This window comes from Mustela lutreola, chromosome 15, assembly GCF_030435805.1.
Source record: "Mustela lutreola isolate mMusLut2 chromosome 15, mMusLut2.pri, whole genome shotgun sequence".
NCBI classification, from domain to species: Eukaryota; Metazoa; Chordata; class Mammalia; order Carnivora; family Mustelidae; genus Mustela; species Mustela lutreola.
This window is the reverse complement of record NC_081304.1, coordinates 11,675,637-11,696,508: the sequence shown is the minus strand read 5'-3', so window position 1 is coordinate 11,696,508 and position 20,872 is coordinate 11,675,637. Positions and strand designations below refer to the sequence as shown.

Sequence of the window (20,872 nt, the reverse complement as noted above, 5' to 3'; positions counted from 1 at the left end):
GCATTATTCATGACAGCTAAAAGACACAACCCGCATGTCCATCAACTGATGAATGGATTAAAAAAAAAAAGTCTATCTCCTTACAGTGACTATCACTCAGCCATAAATAAGGATGGAGTACTAAACCAGTGCCCCACACAGATGAGCCCTGAGAGCATTATGCTTGGTGGAAAAAAGCTAATTGCAAAGGCCACACAGTATATGAATCTATTTATACAAAATGTCCAAGGTCGGCAAAGGCACAGAGACAGGAAGTAGTTTTGGGTTTGCCTAGGACTGGAGGGGTTTGGGGTGGGGGAGGGGTTCTTATTTAGGTGAAACGTTTTTAAAATTAACTGTGGTAATGGTTGCACAACCCCAGGAATATAGTAGAAACCACGGAATTGCACACTTGAACTGGGTGAGTTGAACGACATGTGAATTATAACTCAAAAAGCCATTTTTTTAAAAAACACCAATATATCCGATACATACAATTTGGCATTTAAGTCCCAGAACTGGGTGTCATCTGTTATCCAAGGATTGCTGGGGAGGCAGCCTGACATGATGGCGTCATTGGACAGAAACTGCTCACTGTATTTGACGATCCTGAAAAGCAAATGGAAAATGATTTCCTAGAAGTTCAACACCCAAGAGACGAAATCAATACTCAGGTTGATTGACCAGCCTGTCTTCTTTTCTCCTGATCGATTTAGTTACATACTTATTACTGCCTTCTTAGAAAAAGGCTCGAATAGCCCTCAGGATTGGCAGGTGTTTGACAGGACCTGTCCCTCTTCTACTTGGGACATGTCTTCCCAAGCCAATCCCTTTGCAATTTCTCTACTATACCTATTCCATTAAAATAAGCCCTCCTTATATATTGGATCAGGGTCCATTAAAATAAGCCCTCTTTTTATATGGGATCAGGAGTCTTCCAAATTCAAAGCCAACTCCATTTGCATGGCGCCATCTTGGAAGCGCGAGGTCTTCTGAGATTCTGTTGTCACGTTCCACCCTTTGTCAGGAGATTGCCCAAATTTGGGAACTTAGATTCATCCTTCAGAGCCTGTGGTCTCACTGAGGTGTGTTCACACATTCACAAACATCAGCAAGAGCTAATGCCTTCTTCATGAGTTAGACCTTCCCAGGTAGCACATTTCCCAGTGTGCAGGCAGTCTGGAAAACCTGCTGTGCCTTAACCCCTTTGGTGGGCCCTGTATCCACTGTATACCTGTGAGACACCTGCTATGACATCTGCCCACAGCCAAGAGATTTTGTTAGAACAGAACCCATGCCCCAGAGATGTCCCAGAGCATTAGGTTTCTAGGTCTGTGCAAAACTCAAGCCCCTTGGCTTCATTTCGCCCAAGACCCTCTTCTTTCTCAGCAAGACCTTTACAGGGGAGCAACTGAAAGGAAGAGAAAAGAACACTGGTCCACGGGTCCAACCACAAATGATGTTGAATTCTGGTAATGAAGTACTAAAACAGATAAAAATTGGAAAGCGGGTGTAAGGAGTATCCGATAGCCTTTGAGTCTCCTTCAATGAGCTTTCTGGTTGGTTTCATTAAATTGGGTTTCTGGAACATCACGGTCGATGGTTTTTACTTTATCATACAGCAAAAATTATCATTATAACCTAAAGCTGAGTGTCCACTGAGTATACGGTCACACTCTCCTCTATGACCAACAGAGCTCAGCAGGTGCAGACAGAAGTGGTTGAAAAATATGGGGGAGGTCAGGACACATTTTCTCAGTTGGGTGGTATGTTTGCAAATGAGGGATTTGGAAAGATGTAAAAAAGGTATCTGAAGATTTTTATAGGAGCCTAACCCTTAGCCCTACTGGAAGAAAGGCACTGGGCAAAATACAACATCTTCCATCTTGATCGGCACCATGACTCAAGTCTCAGTCACAATAAATGATCAGTCAGGCTGTGACCCTCCAGAAACAAGCCAAGCTAATTTTCGTGTGTGCAGGAAAAGCTTAGAGCTAACAAGGTGGTCCTAAAATGAATTCCACATTTTTAAAAAATAACTGCTTACATTAGGGGAGGCACTAAATCCTTTTGTGTCTCCCCAGTAATGTCATTATGGGGGATTAGCTTGAGGTACCCTCAATGTTCAAGAAGTCAAATGTGAATTTCCAATTTATCGTAACAGGATTTTAAATCAAAGATTAACATTGGACATTCAATAGTACACTGAACCAGTAAACGTAGCCTACAGATCTCTAATAAATTTGAGTGGGTACTGATAGGAACACAGGCAGGTGTGGACCCCCCACAGGGCCTGGTCTATGAACTTCCAATTCTTCCCATCATCTCCATCCACACAGCAGTGGTTTCCAAGAGAAACGAGGCTTATATAAAACCTCACCCATCCCCGATTTTCCCAACCCAAGATGACACCTGGACACATGCCGACCGAGGAGCAAGGAATTGAACCCTTGTAAGACTGGTTTCGTCCCTCAGAGTTCCTGAGGAGCTTGTGCCAGCCCATGACTGCTCAAGTTTGCCTGAAAACAGAAAGTTCTTCTCTTGTCTACCTCTTGTTCCAACCTCAGCAAGACCAACAAATTAGGGACATACCCTCCAAGGGACACTGAAGACTTCACGGTGGACCTCATTAAGGCCTGTTGGTAATACATGATCTGGAAGAGATAGAGTGGTTAGAGGATGCCCAACTTCCCCACCCTCGAGTGTCGCCAACACTGGCCCTTGCACGTGGCCTCCAGAACCGGAAGTCACCTCCCTGCCACCCCATCCCCTCAAGCCACCCACCACGGTACAAACAGAGCATAGGTCCACAGTAGACAGGGGACCCCAAACTCCAAATGAGGGGCCTCCATAGCCCATCATGTGTCAGTCCAGGAAAAGGCACCAACCGGAAATACGAAAGGTCATAAGGAGCATTCCACCAAGACCGGGGGGCGGGGGGGGGGGGGCGGGCACGGATGCTTGGCTTTTCCCTCAGGGGCCTCTGGTTCACAAAGCAGAGCTAACCTCAAGAGCCAGTGCCTTCCGGGGCTCTGCCTGGGGCCCTGGACACGAGATCTGCCACAATAGGTAGTGTGCCTATTCAGAGAGATTCTGAACGGCCCTGTCATTGTAGGAGCCGGGGCCGAGGTGGGGACGCAGCCGCGGGGACAGCCAGCCCACGTCCCTCAGATCTGGGCCTTCTGATGGTGTTTCATATCCTGAGCCTCGGCACCGATCCATTTAGATCTTACAAAAGATGCTTTGTCATTCTGTGTGGTCCATTAATTTAGAAATAATTGAACATGACACATGGCTTTTCATTTCATTACTGAGGGCAGAGCGCAAAGCCAAAATACATGTAATTTGTTGGAGAACTGAAAAATCAAACTTCCCTGGGACCGAGAAACTAATTACCTCTTTCCTGACAGCAGTGATTGTTTGTTTCTGTAAAAACAAAGAAGCAAAAAACCATTAAACAGATGCCATTAAGTCATTGCAGTTCAAATACCCATTTGAGAAATGAAAAATCTTTGCCCATGAAAAAAAAAAAAAACAGTTTTTCACCTTTTCTTACTTAAAAGACAGGATTTCCCCATGACCCCCACCACTGGAGCATTAATTCACTAAGGCTCGGATGAGGGGAGGTGTGCGATTTACTACTATAACTGTACACTGTTCCCCCAAAAGCCAAGATGAATTCAAGACTGTGTCTTGGATTGGTCCCGATCTACAAGAGTGCCTACAGAGCCATCCTGAATGGAATGAGACACACAGATGGGGAGACAAGCAGGCAGCTAGATTGTTTGTTTCTTTCCTCCCAGGAGAGAGCTCTGAATGAGTGGTGAGATCCATTCCATGGGTATTCATAACAATTTGACCAAGGCAAATTGGGGTGGGGGTAGAAAAAGCCACATTGCCAAGCATAAAGCACGCTATTTAAAAAACTGAGACCAGCGTCCACCAGAAGCTAAGTCCCAGAGGAGAGCTGTATCCACGTAAATCCATGCGATATCCACATATCAGGTGGGTCCTATCCTCGTGCTGAAGCAGCCGAAGCAGGTTCACGCCTGGGGTGAGTGGCAGGGCACCTTCTCTCTGGACTTTCTGCAATATAGCAGAGAAAAGCTGGCTCTCAAAGGAGACTCCACGTATAGGTTCTTAGAAGCTCCTGGAAACCATTCATATCTGTCTCCTACTAAAATTCTCTATAACCTGACATGCTTCCTTAGCATCACTTTTCCGCTCCGTGTAGCTCCCAGAATTTGGGCACAGTTGGTGATTCCAGTCTCGGTTTTTCTAGGTTTGGCTGCTTGGTGCTGACTCTCATACTTTAAATCGATCATCTTCGTTCCTGGCCATCAGTCTCCAAGCAGCTTAATAATACAACCAGATCTCCACTGGGAAGGGAATTAGGAGCTCAAGGAAGACACTATTTCCCTTAGCCTGTTCGCAAGATAAGTACTGGCCCATCAGCCCATTGACAGGGAGTGGAGGAGAGTTTGAGCTCTCCTTTCCATACATGTCTCTCTTTTCTAACTCAGGTGGGGGTTCACTTTGCTTCACTGGATTGCTTTTATGTAATTGTTTTTCATAGGAAATCCTTTTTCCTGGGTGGGGGGAGTAGGGAGAATTATCTCAGAAAATTAATGGTAGGGCTCACACACACCCTGACTTCTTCCTTCATAACACTTACCCACAACTGTAATTAAATATTTGTCTGTGCCATTCTATTTCATACATGTATCACCCACCGGGCTCCATTAAGAGCAGGGTGACCACGCCTGCCCCTAGCATAATTTCGGATGCACAGCAGACGCTCAAAAAACCCCAGATAAATGATGATTGCCATGTGCTTGGAAGCCTAGAAAAATGGAGAGGTAGTCTAATAACAGAATACTTTTCGATCTCAACAGTTGAAGACATTCCCCGGATGATCCGTATTTTGGCAATGACACTGATTTTCTGTCTCTATTGTCTCTTAACATAAGGCACTATTTGAGAAGACTCACATTTCAGGAAGAAAAGGACCCTGGGACCAGGGTAACTTTGCATTCAAATCTAAAGCAATCAGGCTCTCTTGTTAGAGTGTGCTTGAGTGGATTAAGAAACCTACCTACTGGTCTACACCTTCTGTTCAAAGGGGATGCTGGACCTGTGCCTAAAATAGTAACCCCTTAGCAATGAGTGCAAAGCAATGGCCATCTCTCTGACCCTTTACAAAGTTGAGGGGAGGGCCGTTTTCTTATTCTGATTTCCAGCTGGGGATACCGAGCCCCTGAAATGTTACAGGCAACTTTCTCCCTACCTCCTTGTCAGTAATGGGTTGAGCCAGGATTCAAACCTAGATTTTCTGTTTGCAAAGCTGAGGAGTGACCCACAAGCCTCAGAACAGAGCCTACTCTCTTCCCCAGTTCCCTCTTTGACTTAAAGCCACAGGTGCTGCACCGAGGACTGACTCAGTCCAGCCATGCCGTTTAAAATTAAAGCAAAAAGATGGGGCGCCTGGGTGGCTCAGTGGGTTAGAGCCTCTGCCTTCGGCTCAGGTCATGATCCCAGGGAGCCTGCTTCCTCCTCTCTCTCTGCCTGTCTCTCTGCCTCCTTGTGATCTCTGTCTGTCAAATAAATAAATAAAATCTTAAAAAAAAAAATTAAAGCAAAAAGAGAGCCAAAGCCCGAATCACAGAATGTGGCAGAAAGACAGGAAACACTCCTTAGTCAACACTAATGACAGAAAAACAAACTCCCAGCTATAAGAGAAATGAGATCTGGGGATCAGACACACAGCACGGTGACTTTAATGAACAACACTGTTGAGGTACTTGGAAGTTGTTAAAGAGAGTAGATCTTAAATGTCATCAGCACACACACACAAATCTTATTTCTGCAAAGGCGTGGAGGCGTGGGCTAACCTTATTGTGGTAATCATTTTACAATATACACACAGCTCTCATGATCCTGTGCACCTTAAATTTATACACATTATATGTTGACCTCTCAATAAGGCTAGGGAAGAGAAAACACTAACAATGGTGATGATCACAATCATACTAGACCTGGGTTCAGCAGCCAGAGGGCACGAACACCCTCCTGCCAAGTGCCCAGGAGCCCAGATCAAACCTCCTACAGGCTCGGGGCTCCTGAGTGGACCAACAGAGACAAAATGAGCCAGATTCTCAGTCCGCCTGACCTTCTCTGGGCCCCGAGGCAAGCTGTCCCTGCAAGTCAATCACAATCACGTGCACTTTGTCATCTCCCCTTTACCTGGCCTGGCCTGGCTTTCAGCCTAATATGTGTCTGGGACCATGATCTCAGTCTTCAGTGTGTTAAAATGTTGAATATTTTCATTCACTTTATTTGATTGTATTACCCCACAAGGGCTTCTGCTTTGGTGGTGCGGTTTGCTGACTGTTTTGGGGTTCCTAAGATTACCAGCCACCCTCTAGGAGCCGGACGGCAGTGGCTTCCGTGGAACCCAAGTCTTCCCTACCTCTACCTTGGATTTCCCATATGGATTTTACTGCTTTCTAGCTGTAAAAATAGCTTTCCTTGGGATCAGCTTTCTCTAGACGGACATACAGGGCATCTCTGTCCTGTTAAGGGGTATGTGGACATAGGGATGGTGCAGGAGAGGGTCCCGGACTTTTCTAAAAGACAGAGAACGAATGGGATTGGGGAGGGGAGGAAAGAGCTTAGGAAAGAGCTTAGGAAAGAGAACAGACTCCCAGATGGGGCCCAGGTCAAATTCCTGGTTCTGTTACTTATTGGCTCCACAACTTTGGATGAGTTATTTAGCTGTCAAAGCCTCTTCCCTCATTTATAAAGGGGAATCAGAAAAGGGGGGGAGGGCGTTAAATGAGATAATACGCAGAGGGGACGGGCACAGAGCAGAGGCTCAACAGACAGCAGCCGTGGCGTAAGGTTCATGCACTGCTGCCAAGAGTAGCCACAGTGCAGTGTGGACCCCCAACTCCAAGACAAAACCCAGGACGCCCCTGCAATTTTGGGGACATATGTACACTAGAGAAGTTATTCGTCATTTATCTGATAATCAAATTCAACTGAGAATCCAGTATTTTTATTTGTTAAATCTCGTAAACCTGCCCACGTTATTATTACTTAACCAAAGGCCATAAAAAAGACATAAAGTAGAGTTATTTAAAAATGCACACACACGTACATGTGCGCCAATTTCTAAGCAACTCAAAGACAACCGCTTCGTGACAATGTAAGAAATGAACATCTTTTTCCTCCCTGTAATTCATGCACAGGCTCCCTGCCTTCTTGACAGGTGGCCCTCCTGGAGGGAAGTCACGGCTTTATTCCTCATCCAAGGGACACCCTTTGCTACGGTAAGATACTCTGCCTAAGGAATCGTCAAATTCTACGCATTCCTGGAATTCTAACTTATTCTTTTCCCCTTGTGGAGTTACCCAAATAGGGACACCTCTAGAGCCTGTTTACACAGCTGTGTGGGGGGCTTGCTGGCCTCCCAACCCCCGGGGGGGCGGGCTGCAGACAACCATGACACGTGGGAGGGGTCCGTGGGGCCATGCCCTGGGAGACCCTGGGGTCACCGCAGACAGGGATGTGGAAGCGAGGAGGAGGGACAAGCAAGGACCCTGAGACCTGGCAGCCAGGCAGGAATATACGGGCAAACAGAGGCAAGGGGTTGGGTTAGTCACAGAGTGAGACGCAAGATAGAAACGACCATGAGGAATGGGGGGATGTAGGCATTGAGAGCAGAGAGGGGGTCAAAAGTCAGAAACCAGGAGGTTCCGGGACTGATGGGGTTAATGCAAAGCAGACAAGAGATGGGACGCATCTCCCTGCCCAAAGACTCAAGAATTTGAGGTTGTGATCACTTGAGGTTGTCTGTCCTGCCATGAGCTTCCTGATCCGGGTGGAGGCAGGACAGACTGTAATTTGTAGGGCCTGGTGCAAAACGCACCTGCAGGACCCCCTCGTCCAAAGAAAGCAGTAAGAATGTTAAGGTGGTGCCAGGCGAAATGAACCCAAGCGCAGAGCCCTACTGAGTGTGGAACTGTGGCCCAGTGCCCAGGTCTTCCCCCCATGATAGTGACCCTGGGGGCACACTGGAAAGGTGTGGTTGGGGTGGGGTGGGGTGGATCGTGGGATCAGAAAAGAGCAAAAGCCACAGGCCTGGGAAGTCATGGAGCCAATAAGTGACAGAACCAGGAATTTGAACTGGACCCAATATGGAAGTCTGTTCTCTTTCCTAAGCCAGCCCTCCCCTCCCCAACCCCATTCCCTCTCTGTCCTTTAGAAAAGTCCAGGACCCTCTCCTGCACCATCTCAGAAATGACCTCACAACATGGCGACTGTTGGGATAATGACAGCTACTGTCCATGGAGTACCTCCACATGTTGGACACCATTACAGACTTTGCATAAATGATCTCATGTAATCCTCTGAGGAAGGAGCTACTGTTATTCCCATTTTGTGGATAAGGAAACTTAAGGCTTTGAATAACTCAAGAGCTTGTCCAAGATCACATGTCCAGGGAGTGGCTGAGCTGGGACTCACGGTGAGGTCAAAGCTTTCTTCAGCACACCACAGTGGGCCTCATCAGAAAATGACTATGGTCACCCTATCTGGGTCAAGAGAGGAAGGGCCAGCCCCGGGCATACCACCACCCATGGCCAGGCTAGTGCCCGGCCGCCATTTTGTCTCCTCAGTGAAGTAAAAGGAAGATGGAAGATGGGGCTGTGTGTGCCCCAAGTCATGGGAACTGAGAGAGGACACACTCTCTGGGTGTGGCCCTGGGACCACAGGCAGCTCCTCCCAGGGCTCAGTGGCCACACCAAACCAGGAGCCACCAGCCTGCAGAGATGGGTCACCGGGAACCCCAGACACCAACAACCGAACAGCCTCATTCTTACCCTTGCTGGTGTTCACTTCTTTTGGGTTATTTGCCTCCATTTAAGGAAAACAGGCAGCTTTTCAAGAATTTACTAATTCTCAGAAATGGCCTCTCTTCCAACCAGGAATGAGAGCCCTTCTCTGGAATGAGACAAAAATCCGGAACCTCTGCATGCCCAAGGCCTCACGGAGACACCTCACGTTCTCTCGACCCTCTCCCCCTCAGAGCAGACAAACCGGGGAGAACGGAGGACACTTAATCAGTCGGTGGGGACGCTTCCAACACATCAAACATGGCACCAGCCTCCGTCCCCCCCAGTGGCTGGGCCTGACACACACTGGGGTTGGTGGGGCAGCACAGGCCCCGCTCGCATGAGAATTACGGTGCTTTATTCTTCGGAATATTCCAGAGCAGCCCGAGTGCAGACAGGAGAAAGAGAGCTGGTGAGAGAGAGATAGAGAAAGGAAGGATAAATAAAGGGTACGCTCCCCCCGGGCCAAACATGGCTACGGGAGGGACAGCCCCCAGCCTCACACACTGTCTGGTGCTCTGACTCGGGGTGACAGTATCGCCGGCATCTGGCAAGGAGTGGGTAGAAAGTGCCAGAAGGTAAGCTCTTCTCCCAGCCTGACTGCCCATGAGCCTAAAGATGCTGCCAGTGAGAAGGGGTCTGGCCAGGCTTCTTGGGAGCTACTGCCCAAATAGCATGGAGGAGAGAGCACCTCAGCTCCTTGGCTGTCCTGCCAGAGCTGGAGGGTAAGGCCCCCTGCACCACAGACACACGTGTACACACACACACACACACGGTAAGCCAAATCCCGGCGGGCTGGGGTCAGAGTAGAGTGATGTGATTTCTACCTGTACCCTCCCCTCCTCCACACCACAGAGGTTTCCAGAACTGCCAGTTATCCACTTAAAAAAAAAAAAAAAAAAAAGCGCAGATCTTCGTCCCCGGTTCAGTATTTTCCTTGATGCTTTTGTTTCCATAGCAACCAAGCCTACAAGCCTCAGCAATTATCCTGCATCTGATGAGGTAAATGTGGAAAAGGCAATGAAGGCTGACAGCCCCATACATGTATTAAAGGCAGGGTCACTTTGAGTTGTGAGCAAGGGACATTCTCCGGGGACTCGATGTCCCCTCGCCACATGAACTCCATCCCTAAACCCACGCCTCTGTCTCATGCACTGGACCCTTGAGTTCCAGGTCCCAGCAGACTGCCTTCTTCCTCCTTTCTGGCATATTCCTCCCATCTTCCACTCAAGCTGTTAGACACTGCCAAGGCTTAGAGGTGACACACGAGGCTGAAATGTCCCTGACCCCTTGCTGCCCATGGACAACATTAGACAGAAAGCCATAGAACCATGTAAGACTAGTTCAAGTGGGTTTTAGGCTCCACGGTTCTCATTCGGGGCCCTCATATTCCCCAGGCACACTGGACAACGTCTGGGACATCTGTGATTGTCAGGACTGGGAGGCTGGCGGGGAAAGGCATGGAGTTACTGGTGCCCAGTGGGCAGAGTCCAGAGGTGCTGCCAAACATCCTGTAGGACATGCAGGAAATCCCCCAGCAAGGAATTATCTGGCCCCAAATAACAGTGCCATGGTTGAGAAGCTTTACCCTCAATGCCCCCCGTCTCCATAGCTCATGCCCTGCATTTCTTTAAATAAAACACTGTCTTGGGGAATATGGCCACCCATCATAAGTGGTGGCCCATTTGGGAAAAGGGTCCCTCTAAAACTAAAAGCATAAGAGAATCTTTGCAAAGGTCTTGCCCTACTGAGATTCAAAAGAAAAGTGTGACATTCTGGGTCATGTGGATTAAAGTTTAAACCCAAAGTTGATTCAAGGGTTTTGAGCCTGGGACCTACAGTCTCTAGGAGATCAGAGAACTGGCTGGAATTGCGGGCAAAACATCTGTCTGGGCATCTTTGGAGGAAATGGGAACATAATTTTCATCAAGTTTTCTAAGGGAGATCTGCCTCAGAAGAAATCTGAAACCCAACCACCTACATCCCATTTGCTCTGACCTGTACTCCACATTCTCTCGTCTCTCATCACGCAAGACCCTGGTCACAGCCTGCCCCCTCCCTGGCACGGGCACCACAAGATATCTTTTTGGCTGTTCCCAAAAGGGCTACATCATTGTCCCAACAGAGACAAATAGACAATAGTCGTGTGGACACCTTCCCAGCCTAAGAACTCAACCCAGGCCCTACCCAAAGTATGCAGCCGAGACCTACCTGGTTTACCTGAACCTCATTCGGATTGGTCACTCGGTCCAGGCCATAGTCCAGCACGTTGTTCATTCCCGGCTGAATGGAATAAAAAGAGTGTAAGAACCAAGCCCTGGAAGAATCTCCAGTTTTTGATTAACTTTGGGTCTTGGTCAAACTGCCAATAATGAGACTGAGATGAGAAGGGCTTGTGGCTTAGCCCATGGGGAACCACAGCTGTTGTAAGACCCTCTGGGTGAGCTGGGAAGCTTCATGGAGCTGTTCCACCCCCACGGCATCCCCAGAACCCAACACAGTAGGATGAATGTGTGGGTGGGTAAGTGTGTAGGGTGCTGGGAGAATGGATGGATAGACGGACGGATAGATGGATGGATGGGTGGACGGATGGCTGAATGGAAGGAAAGGATGGACAGGTTGGTGGTTAGAAGGAAGGATAGAAGGACGGATGAATGAAATGGATGGGTGGGTGGATGGGTAGATGGATAGATGAACAGAAGGAAGGAAAAGAAAGAAGAATGCATAAATCTTAAACTCAAGAGTTCACTGAAATTAGTACATGGGGCTGTGACTCCTCTAGCAGTGCTCCTTCCCCACCCCCCAACTTAGAAGGCAGTGCTTTGGAGAATCTGGGCTTCAGTCAGCACCTTTGGGTTTCAGCCCTCAATCTACCACTTCTTAGCGGTGAGGAAGACTTTGGAAACTACTTCTCTCTACACTTGCTACCTCTCCTGAGAAATGGAGATGTTCCTTCCTACCCGTCAAGTTCTTGCCAAGGATTTAACAAGATGATGTGCAAAGCTCCCACCAGAGGGTAGCAATTACTGAGCAAGGGCTTGTATTCATTTTAAGATAGTCTTTGTAAAGGCCTGGCCCAAAGAGGGGGGGCCCTCAGTCATTACCAGTCCCCTCCTCGATCAGGAAACCAAATCTGCAGCCAGTCTTGCTTGGCTTCTCCCAATTCCTTGGCCAGAAAGTTGGGTCTTCTATGTTCTTTTCTGTTAGTTTTTTTGCAGGCCACCATCAAGTTCCCAGCACATGGGACCAACCAGGCCCACTATACTGAGGCAGAAGGCCGCTGAGCTTTCCCCCCATCAGATTCAAGCTCACCCACATGTTCGGTCCAGAGGGATGACTGCCGAGGGAAATACAGGATGCCCAGTTAGGCTGGATGTTCAGACAAATGACAGATAATTTTGATACATGATTTATGTAAAAATATATTCCATATGCTTTGGATATAAACATACCATAACCATCAAAATAACGTGACATGAATCATTTGCCGTTTATCTGAAATTCAAACTTAGCTGGGCATCCTGTCTTTTACTTGCTAAATTGGCCAACTCAGCTCAGCAGGCTACCATGGGGGACACATATTGGGCACAGAGCAGAGGCAAGAAAGAGAAGAAAGAACAGAGTGGAAAATCAGTGGGGAGAAAGACAGGGTTAAGGGCGTGGCTGTCCTCACCCACCCCCCCCCACCTCCCCCCCACCCCCGCTGTCACAGATGTGGACCTCCATCAACAAATGGTTATCAGGCACTTCCCGTAGCTGACATCGTGCTCAGCCTGGGAGCCTGTGGGGAATGTGACACTTCCAGACATTTCCAGCTGGCATCTCAAGGCACTTCCGGTCTCGTGGGCAAGGCACTTGGCAATTTATCACACAAATGATAAATCACAGTTGTGACAAGTGCTACAAGGGACAACACAGAAGTCCGAGCCAGTCTTCCACGGATGGAACCGAGCAAAGGGGGCGGGGGTTGGGGGTCAGGACGGGAGGACGGTCATCAGAATCTGTGCCTTTCCCTAAAGTGAGTTCTAGGAACTGTCCTTTCCATCTGGTACAAAGAAATCCCCCTGGGATAACTGAAGACACACACACACACACACACACACACACACACACACACAGCCTGCGCTCCTGGCCCTCACAACCTCAGCAGCTTCGGAGCAGTTGTCTGCCCATGTCTTGAGTTAGTTCTCCAGATCTTTCCTTTGAACTTGACCCATGTTCCGCTATCACTCTGGCTGCCCCGGCACTCACAGGTGCACCCACTGCCCTGTCTCCTGCATCCGTCCCCCCCTGCCCTTGTGCATCTCGGAGGTGTCAGTCGCTCCCCAGAGCTATGGTCCCCTCCCAGTGCCCTGACTCAGAACTGCCCAGGCAGCTGCCTTTGTACCTCCCACTGGTTTGGAAGACTCCTAGGCTGGCTGGCTCCCTCCCTGCCCCCCTCCATCCATCCATCCATCTATCCATTCATCAGGTAGCATCAAGTCTTTGCTCCCCACGACCACTGCTGATGTAGTTTCTGCCTGGTGAGGGTGATTGACACTCAAGTGACCCAGAGCTGCCTGCCAGTGCACAGGAAACCAGGCCAATCCCTGCGGTGGGCTGCTAGCAGATAAGGAGACAGGAAGACCTACCCAGCCCCAGTGCCACACGCAGACAGCCCACAGACGGCCAACCCTCCCTCGGTGAGCGCCAAGGTGTGACACCCCGGGAACACCCCCGAGCATAAGCCGAAGAGATAATTTGCTAAATGCACCATCATTTAGGTTAGGAAAGAAGCTCTGTACCGCCCCCACGACTGCTCCATGAGGAGGCGACATCCTCAGAATAAGCATTCCAGAGCAGCACCCGCGGGGAGCTGAAGGACACTGTTGGTGGCACTCCTCCCAAACCCTCCTGCCCCTTCTCCTGCTCTGTTCTCCTTCATCATCACTCTTTTCCCTAACGTATCAGCTCGGCCGATTCTGGTGCGTGGGACAGAACACAAATATAAAAGACCAAATAGCTGTATCAACAAAACAAAGCAGGGGAGAGAGGCAGAGCTGGGGCAGCGGTGGGGAGATGGGTTTTGGCTGGAACAGCACTTCCCTGGGGAGCTGCGCCCAGACCCTGAGCTGACGCAGGACCCCTGCCTCTTTCCAGCTGTCCTGTCTTTCCATACACCATTTCCCCGCGCACTCGCGTCTGTCTCTGTCTCTCCACCAGACTGTCAGCTCCTCGAGAGCGCAGGCCGCCGTCTGTCCTGGCTCATCCTTCAAATACCCCCACCTGGTACAGGGTGGACACCCACAAACTAGATGTCGACTTCTTTCTTCCTTTGAATCAGACAAAATATGTGGGTTTTCCACCTGTTCTTATGACATCACGTTAGAGGTCGGACCATTTTTCTAGGTCAATGAATGGCCTTGGAAAATACAAATTTTTAATAGCTTCCTAATGCTCCCCCATGTGGATATCGTCTCATGTTTAAAGATTTAAATGTATCTATTTATTTATTTAAATCTATTCTGCTGTTTCTCTGTTGTGGGACATTTAGCTCGACCTCAACCGGAAACGGAAGGCAGAACCTTCTTCTCTGGTGAGTGTCGGTGTTGGTGGTGGACAGGAAGGCCACTTAGATGATATTCAGACAAGAGACCCTGGGGTTTAGAGCACACAGCGCCACTGTCCCTGGACCATGGTCTTCACATATCCACAGTCCCTATGTGAGTGGACCATATCCTCGGGTCCACTGTGACTTCTGTGACTTCGGGTCCACTTCACTTCTGAGACTCAGAAGTCACCGACAGTGCCGCAAAGATGCACCAAAGGCCCCCAGATGACTTCTCTAAGGGAACCCTTCTCTCTCTGTTGATTTACACAATTAACTGTCTGCCTCCCGTCCAGATCTACACTCTCTTTCACTTGGGTAAAAAACAAGAGAGGAACATCGCTTTCCTTCGCTATTCTCCCCTTCTAGACCCTGTCCCCCCCCCCCCCCCCAGGACCTGGATGCGGAGTCCCAGGCAGCATCTTGGCTCAGGATGGGGGTTGGGTCACATCCCTCAGCCACCACCACCCACATCTGGGCCTGGCCTCTGCCCGTGATCGTGTCCTGATACAGCATCTGACACCACACTCACGTGGGCGTCCCCTTCTAGAGCAGCAGCCCATCAGACAGAAGTAGATTCACACCCCAGGGCTGTGCAACCTCCTGGCCTTCTCTGAGCCTTGGTCGCCCCATCTGAATGCTGGGGGTGGCGAGACTCCCGACTCACCAGCATCACCATCAGGTGAACAGGATCGTCCACAACGAGAGCTTACCACGGGCACACAGCCAGTGCACGATGATTTTTATTTTATGCTCAGCACCAAACTTGGCCGGCACAGAGTCAGAGCCCGTGAAGGTTTCACAGATCAAGGAACAGACAAGGGAACGGGGGAACCACTGCGGGACGGCAAGCCACGTCCTGTGCTACGACAGTCAGTTACAGACGGTCCACAGACCAGCTGCTGCATGCTTCATGGAGCCAAAAGTTAGTCTGCCTGGCTGGCTCTCTTCCCACCAAACTGACAGTCTGTTTGGGTCTCCTGGAGATGGTCTGACAGCCCCCAAGCTCCCGGGCTTCGCGGGTTTGTCAGGGAGACTGCTCAGTTTCTAGGCTGAGACAGACTTCCAGCAGGATGCCCTTCAAACAGAGCACCCGGCCCAGAGGCTGCCGGTGATTAAGGGAAGTCAGGGAGAGCAGAACCCACAGGCAGCCCAGCCCCATCTTGGACCATCCATGCAGTCTGGACCCAGGAAACAGCACTTCCAGAGACTGGATGTGAAAAAACAGTTTTGTGTCCGTGGGGTTTTACGACGGTTCCAGGGACATCAGAACCTCATTGAGAACTCAGCTCCCTGGCGCTCTCAAAGAGGGACTGGCTACCTTTGAACCCCGGTGTCTTGTTAAGGCAGCAGGGACTCATGCGATGGTCTAATGACCAAGGAGGTGACAGAAAAGGACTTCGATGCCCTAAGACATCCCATGTCATTGTGGGGGGAGGCAGAAGAGCATAGGGGCCAGGAGAGAGTGCTCTGCAGTCTGGCCCTTGCTAGCTGTGCAACTCTAGCAACATCCCTGAGCCTCAGCTTTCCCATCTGCAGAATGGGACAAATAGAAGCACCTTCTACCCGGGGCTGTGAAGATGAAATGAGAGAACAGACGCGGAGTGAAGCCCAGCACGGTGCCCAGCACACAGTGATGTGTGCAGTTCAGATCTGCTGTGATGGTGGTGATGATGATGATGGAGGCAGAGGAAGTGGCAGCAGTGGGGGAGAGGGGGGAGTGGAGGCGGGGCAGGTGATGGCGGAAGCAGTAATCAGAGAGTCACATGGTCAAATTTCAGGGAGTTCAGCATCATACTGTGAAGAACCTCAGCCATCTGCCTGGTACAGGGACCAAGAGCTTGTCCCAGGAGAAGTGGGGGAAACTCAGATCATCTGTTTTGCACTTCGTCCCCTATGGGTCTCCTGGTTTCAGGGACAGAGGGGAGGAGAGAGACTCAGGGCAGGTTCTGGGTACCACCAGTCTATGCCACTTTGCCAGGGACGCAGTCACATCGACATTTCCCCACCATGGGGTCTCTGCAAGTAACGTGAAGCCAGTCTCCACCCTGCAAGGAGCAGGGTCCCCTCCCCATCATGAGTGCCACGGGCACCAGGGTGTCTTGCCCAATGAGTGGCTTTCCCACTCATTGTGCCCTTATCCCCGCCCAGGCTTCAGGAACAGATGACAGAAGGCAGGCTGAACAATGCCAGTGTCCTTGTCCTACAAAGATCTCACTCCTGAGCTACAATGAGGCGGTGGGGAGAGCAGGGGAACGTGTGCTTGGCTGTTTCTCTAGAAACCTCTCATCCCAGCCGTGGACTCCTTCACCCAGCTCCAGGGACCCATGTCAGGCCTCAGCTAACCGATTTGTCTAGAGGAGGAATCCTGGAACAAAGCAAAACCAAACGAGCTTCTTGGGGATCAACCCCAGGACCTTAATCTCAGCAGTGAGGCATGGAAACCAACACCCCCACAGATGGAACACCGTACATGTTATCTGCTTTAAGTTTAGAAAGAAAACAAGCAAAATGGCCAAAATCTGATGAGTTCTAAGGTCCAAGATCCAAAAGCTTTGGCACAGTGACCAGCCCAGGTCACTTTCTGGTCCTGAGAATGTGGTCAGCTGAGAAGCAGGGAAACTAAAGGACGAAGAGGAAGAACATTCGCTTTGACCTCTTCATGTTCCAGAATCCCTCTAACATCTCCCACCTCCAGTGACCCGTCGGCAGTACCCACGTCTGCCCCAAGTGGAAACTGAGGCAGCAGGGTTAGTGGGTGACCATTCCCGGTAACGAGGCATAACAAGCTACATTACTTATGCCCAGCCTGTGTCTCTGGGCCCCTAAAGTCCCTGAGCCAGACACGCAATGTGCTCTAAGGCATGAGGCTCTGCACACACTTGCTCCTCCTCACCTCCCCCCATCGCAGCTGCTGGGGACAAGAGACACAGTGCCTGGCTTGGGCTGTGCAGACTTCCAGTTCTCTACCGCATTTTATGGGGAGCCTGGGTTCTAGTTTTTTCTTCTTGTATTCTTTTTCCAAGGTGTCACGGCCAAAAAAAAAAATAAAATGAAATAAATCCAGCCCTCCTAAAGGACAAGCTCATCTGGCTTCCTCCCAGAGGTCACTTTGCTTAGACCCAACACCACCCGAGGAGCCATGCGCTCTCTCCGCGCAGGCGGTCTCTGTCTTCTTCCACCAAGAGGTGCTCAGACGCTGACCCAACACCAAGAGACGCACTCGTGCTGATTCCGTTGCAGCCCCAGCGGGAAATGGACCGGCCAAAGGGGTGATGAGTACAGGGTGGGGGTGGGGGAGGCGTGAGCTGGGGGAGGCCGCTGAGCCAGGAAGGCCGATACTCACAGGGCATCGGTGGACCAGCCAATACGCCTTCTCCTGGCAATCCAACGCATACCTGTCTGCCTTAGTCCTTTCCTTTCCGGTCCTGAAAAGCCAAAAAGCCACGTAAAGGCCAGTCAGACTTCATGTTTTTGCTCAGTGATGTACCCCATTCCGGATGCCCCAGACCATTCTTCCCGCCTGTCCAAGTAATCTGTGTTTGCCAGAATCATAATCACGGCAAATGCAAGTATCACACGAGCACTAATTCACTTAATCCCCCCAGGGACCTCGTCCCCCAGACTTAGAGGCTCCAGGGCCGGAAGCAGAGACGGCCTGAATGTGCCCCGCGGAGGGTGACGCTGTCAGCAAGGAGCAGAGTGGGACTCGAACCCGCCTGCAGCCTCCGCCGTGTGGCCATCCCAGCGTGACTGGCCCCAGCATCGGACCCCCACCACCTGCACCCCTGCAGCGGGTGTGGGTGACATTCTGGGCTGACATCTGACGCCCCTGGCTTCACGTTTCCCTGCGGTGATAAACAGCATCGTCAACGTCTGGCCATGCCTGCGCTCCGTGCCAGGGAAAATTCTGGGCCTGGGGGAGGAGGGCGGAGGGGTCTATGTGCCTCCCTGCCTGTCCCTTCCGCTCCGTCTCAGGGTTTTTCCAGACCTCACTGATCATAAAAGGCTATTTATTTTTCCGCTTATCTCTGTCTCCCCCTTTGCCCACGACGGAGAGGAAACAATGCCGCGCCTCCCTCCCACGGAAGCCCAGGCCACATGAACAATCGCGCCGTGGGTCTCATTCAGCACCATTTCCACGGCGACCTGCACTCACACGCGGATGCTTGTTTGCCCGGGCAACGTGGGATGATGCATGTGCCCTCCCCGAGACAGGGACAGCAGATTTATGTGCCCGCTCACAGACGGTGAATACCATCATCGCATCTAGAGAGCCAGACGGAAGGAGAGTGCCATTCGGGCGGGCTGTTGTGCTAACCTCCTCTGGAAATTAAATATGAACACTGTCATTTCCACTTCCCTTTGCCAGCCTAACTGCATTTTCCACCAGGTTAATGACCCTGCAGCCTCAGGAGGGTAGGACACAGATGGCCTGAGGCACCGTGCCGTCTCTACCACGGCAGAGGGACTTGGACATAGAGCGAGTGGCTAACTGACAACAATGGTCCCTCCTGGCATTGCTTCTGTGATGGGTATAACAGGAGACACTCCCTCTCTCTCCCTCTCCTGCTGTGAGGACACAAGAAGGCGGCCATCTGAAAGCCAGAAAGAGTCCTCGCCGGAAACTAAGCCCTGCCATAACCTTGAGCTGGGACTTCGCAACCTCCCAAACCATGAGAAAAGAAATGTCTGTTGTTTACGGCACTCGGTGTGTGGTGTCCCGGGGCAGGGAGGTGCGGGCTGATGGAAGAGGGCAGGTAGGGTGGAAAGAGTTTTGCCAGAGGTGGCCCACAGGACTGGATGACTAGATACTGGGCATGGGGGTTTGGGGGTGGGAAGAAAATGGGGTCCCTTGCACGGGTGTGGGTAACACTAGAGGTAGAGGTTTGGGGTAGGGGGGAGAGAAACATTCAAATACAAACAAGTGAGTTAGAGATGTGACATCAACATGCAATGTTAAGTAGCTAGATAGGGAGTCTGGGGTTCAGAAAAGAGGTGTGTGTGGAGAGGATTAGGATGACAAAACGGCTGCCTCGTGAGCCAACCCAGTTTTGTGCTAAGACCCTCTGTTTGTATTAATCAGGGCTCTGCAGAGAAACAGAAACAGTAGGAGATTAGATAGATAGATAGATAGACAGAGGCACAATTTATTTATTTTAAGGAATAACACACAATTGAGGTGGCTGGCAAGTCCAAATTCTGCAGGACATGCCAGGGAGACCCAGGGAAAGGTTGATGTTGCAATCTGAGTCCAAAGGCAACCTAGAAGCAGAACTCCTGCCTCAGAAAACCTGTCTTTATTCTTAAGGCCTTCAACTGATTATACAAGGCCCACCCACACAATGGAAGTAATCTATTTTACTCAAAGACTACTGACTTAAATGTTAATCTCATCTAAAAAATACCTTTACAGGGCACCTGGCTAGATCAGTCTGTGGGGCATGAGATTTGATCTCGGGGTTGTGAGTTTGAGCCCCACACTGGGCATAGAGATTCCTTAAATATCAAAAATTTTTTAAAAATAACTTTACAATGTCATCTTGGACTGGTAGTGAGCCACTTATCTAGGCACTGTGGCCTAGACAAGTTGACACACAAAATTAGCCACTGCAGACACAAAATCTGAAATCGGAGGCAGCCTTTGAGTCAAGCAATAGAATCAGTGGGGAAAAGCCAGTATCTCAGAAGGTGAGAACCTTTTATAAATTTCTCATCCCAAGGTATCTGGAAGGGATGGAGGGGAGGATGTCCTATGACATGTGCAGCGTGGAGCTTTATCTAGGCTGAGGCCAAAGCCCAAGTAGTGGGGCATGTGAAAGCCACTGAAAATAGCCCTGAACTGCACAGGCAGCTAGCGTGTCCTGAAAAGTCTATGTCAGAATCTGCGGTCCTGGGGATCACTGGGCTATCCTTCCTGCTAAGAGCAGAGAGCCGGAGGAGGAGGAGGAGGTTCCATTTCAGTGTGGAACACAGTAGAAACTCCAAACTGGAGACCATAAGCAGAGCTCGCCAAATGAAGCCTTATGAACAAATACATGTGATGGGAAGTTAGAGCATTCCCCGCAGCTGCTCTGTCTCTGACATAGCCGGGCAGAAACATGTCAATGGTGAAAGGCCCAAGCCAGATCTCTGAGTAATGCTCCTCTACCTGAATCTCAAGGCTCAGAGCAGATATTTCCCCTTGGAGGCAATAAAACCATCTGCAATTAGAAATTTTGTGTTTCCCAAACTGGCTCTCCTGCATAACAGTGCTCACTTCTTGTGATGGCTAATTTTATTGGTCAACTTGACTGCGTCATGGGGCGCCTAGATATTTGGCCAAATATTATTCTGGGTGTATCCCGGAGGGTGTTTTCAGACAAAAGTATTTTAAGTTGAAGACCTGAGTGGAACAAAGGGGATGTTGCTT

General features: G+C 50.1%; 1 protein-coding gene across 3 annotated transcripts in view; it reads right to left on the bottom strand.

Moving 5' to 3' along the window:
- Nucleotides 1–20,872, bottom strand: part of RGS9 (regulator of G protein signaling 9) — a 68,805-nt gene that overhangs the window by 28,648 nt on the left and 19,285 nt on the right. For 2 of the 3 annotated variants that reach the window (XM_059149185.1, XM_059149186.1), the window contains exons 8-12: nt 17,807–17,888; nt 11,094–11,156; nt 3,376–3,405; nt 2,572–2,633; nt 475–588 (exon numbers count right to left, since the gene is read on the bottom strand). In XM_059149185.1, coding sequence (XP_059005168.1) covers nt 475–588; nt 2,572–2,633; nt 3,376–3,405; nt 11,094–11,156; nt 17,807–17,888 — 351 coding nt within the window. Of the gene's footprint in view, nt 1–474; nt 589–2,571; nt 2,634–3,375; nt 3,406–11,084; nt 11,157–17,806; nt 17,889–20,872 lie in introns of all 3 variants that reach the window. The other variant, XM_059149183.1, reaches the window with a different exon arrangement.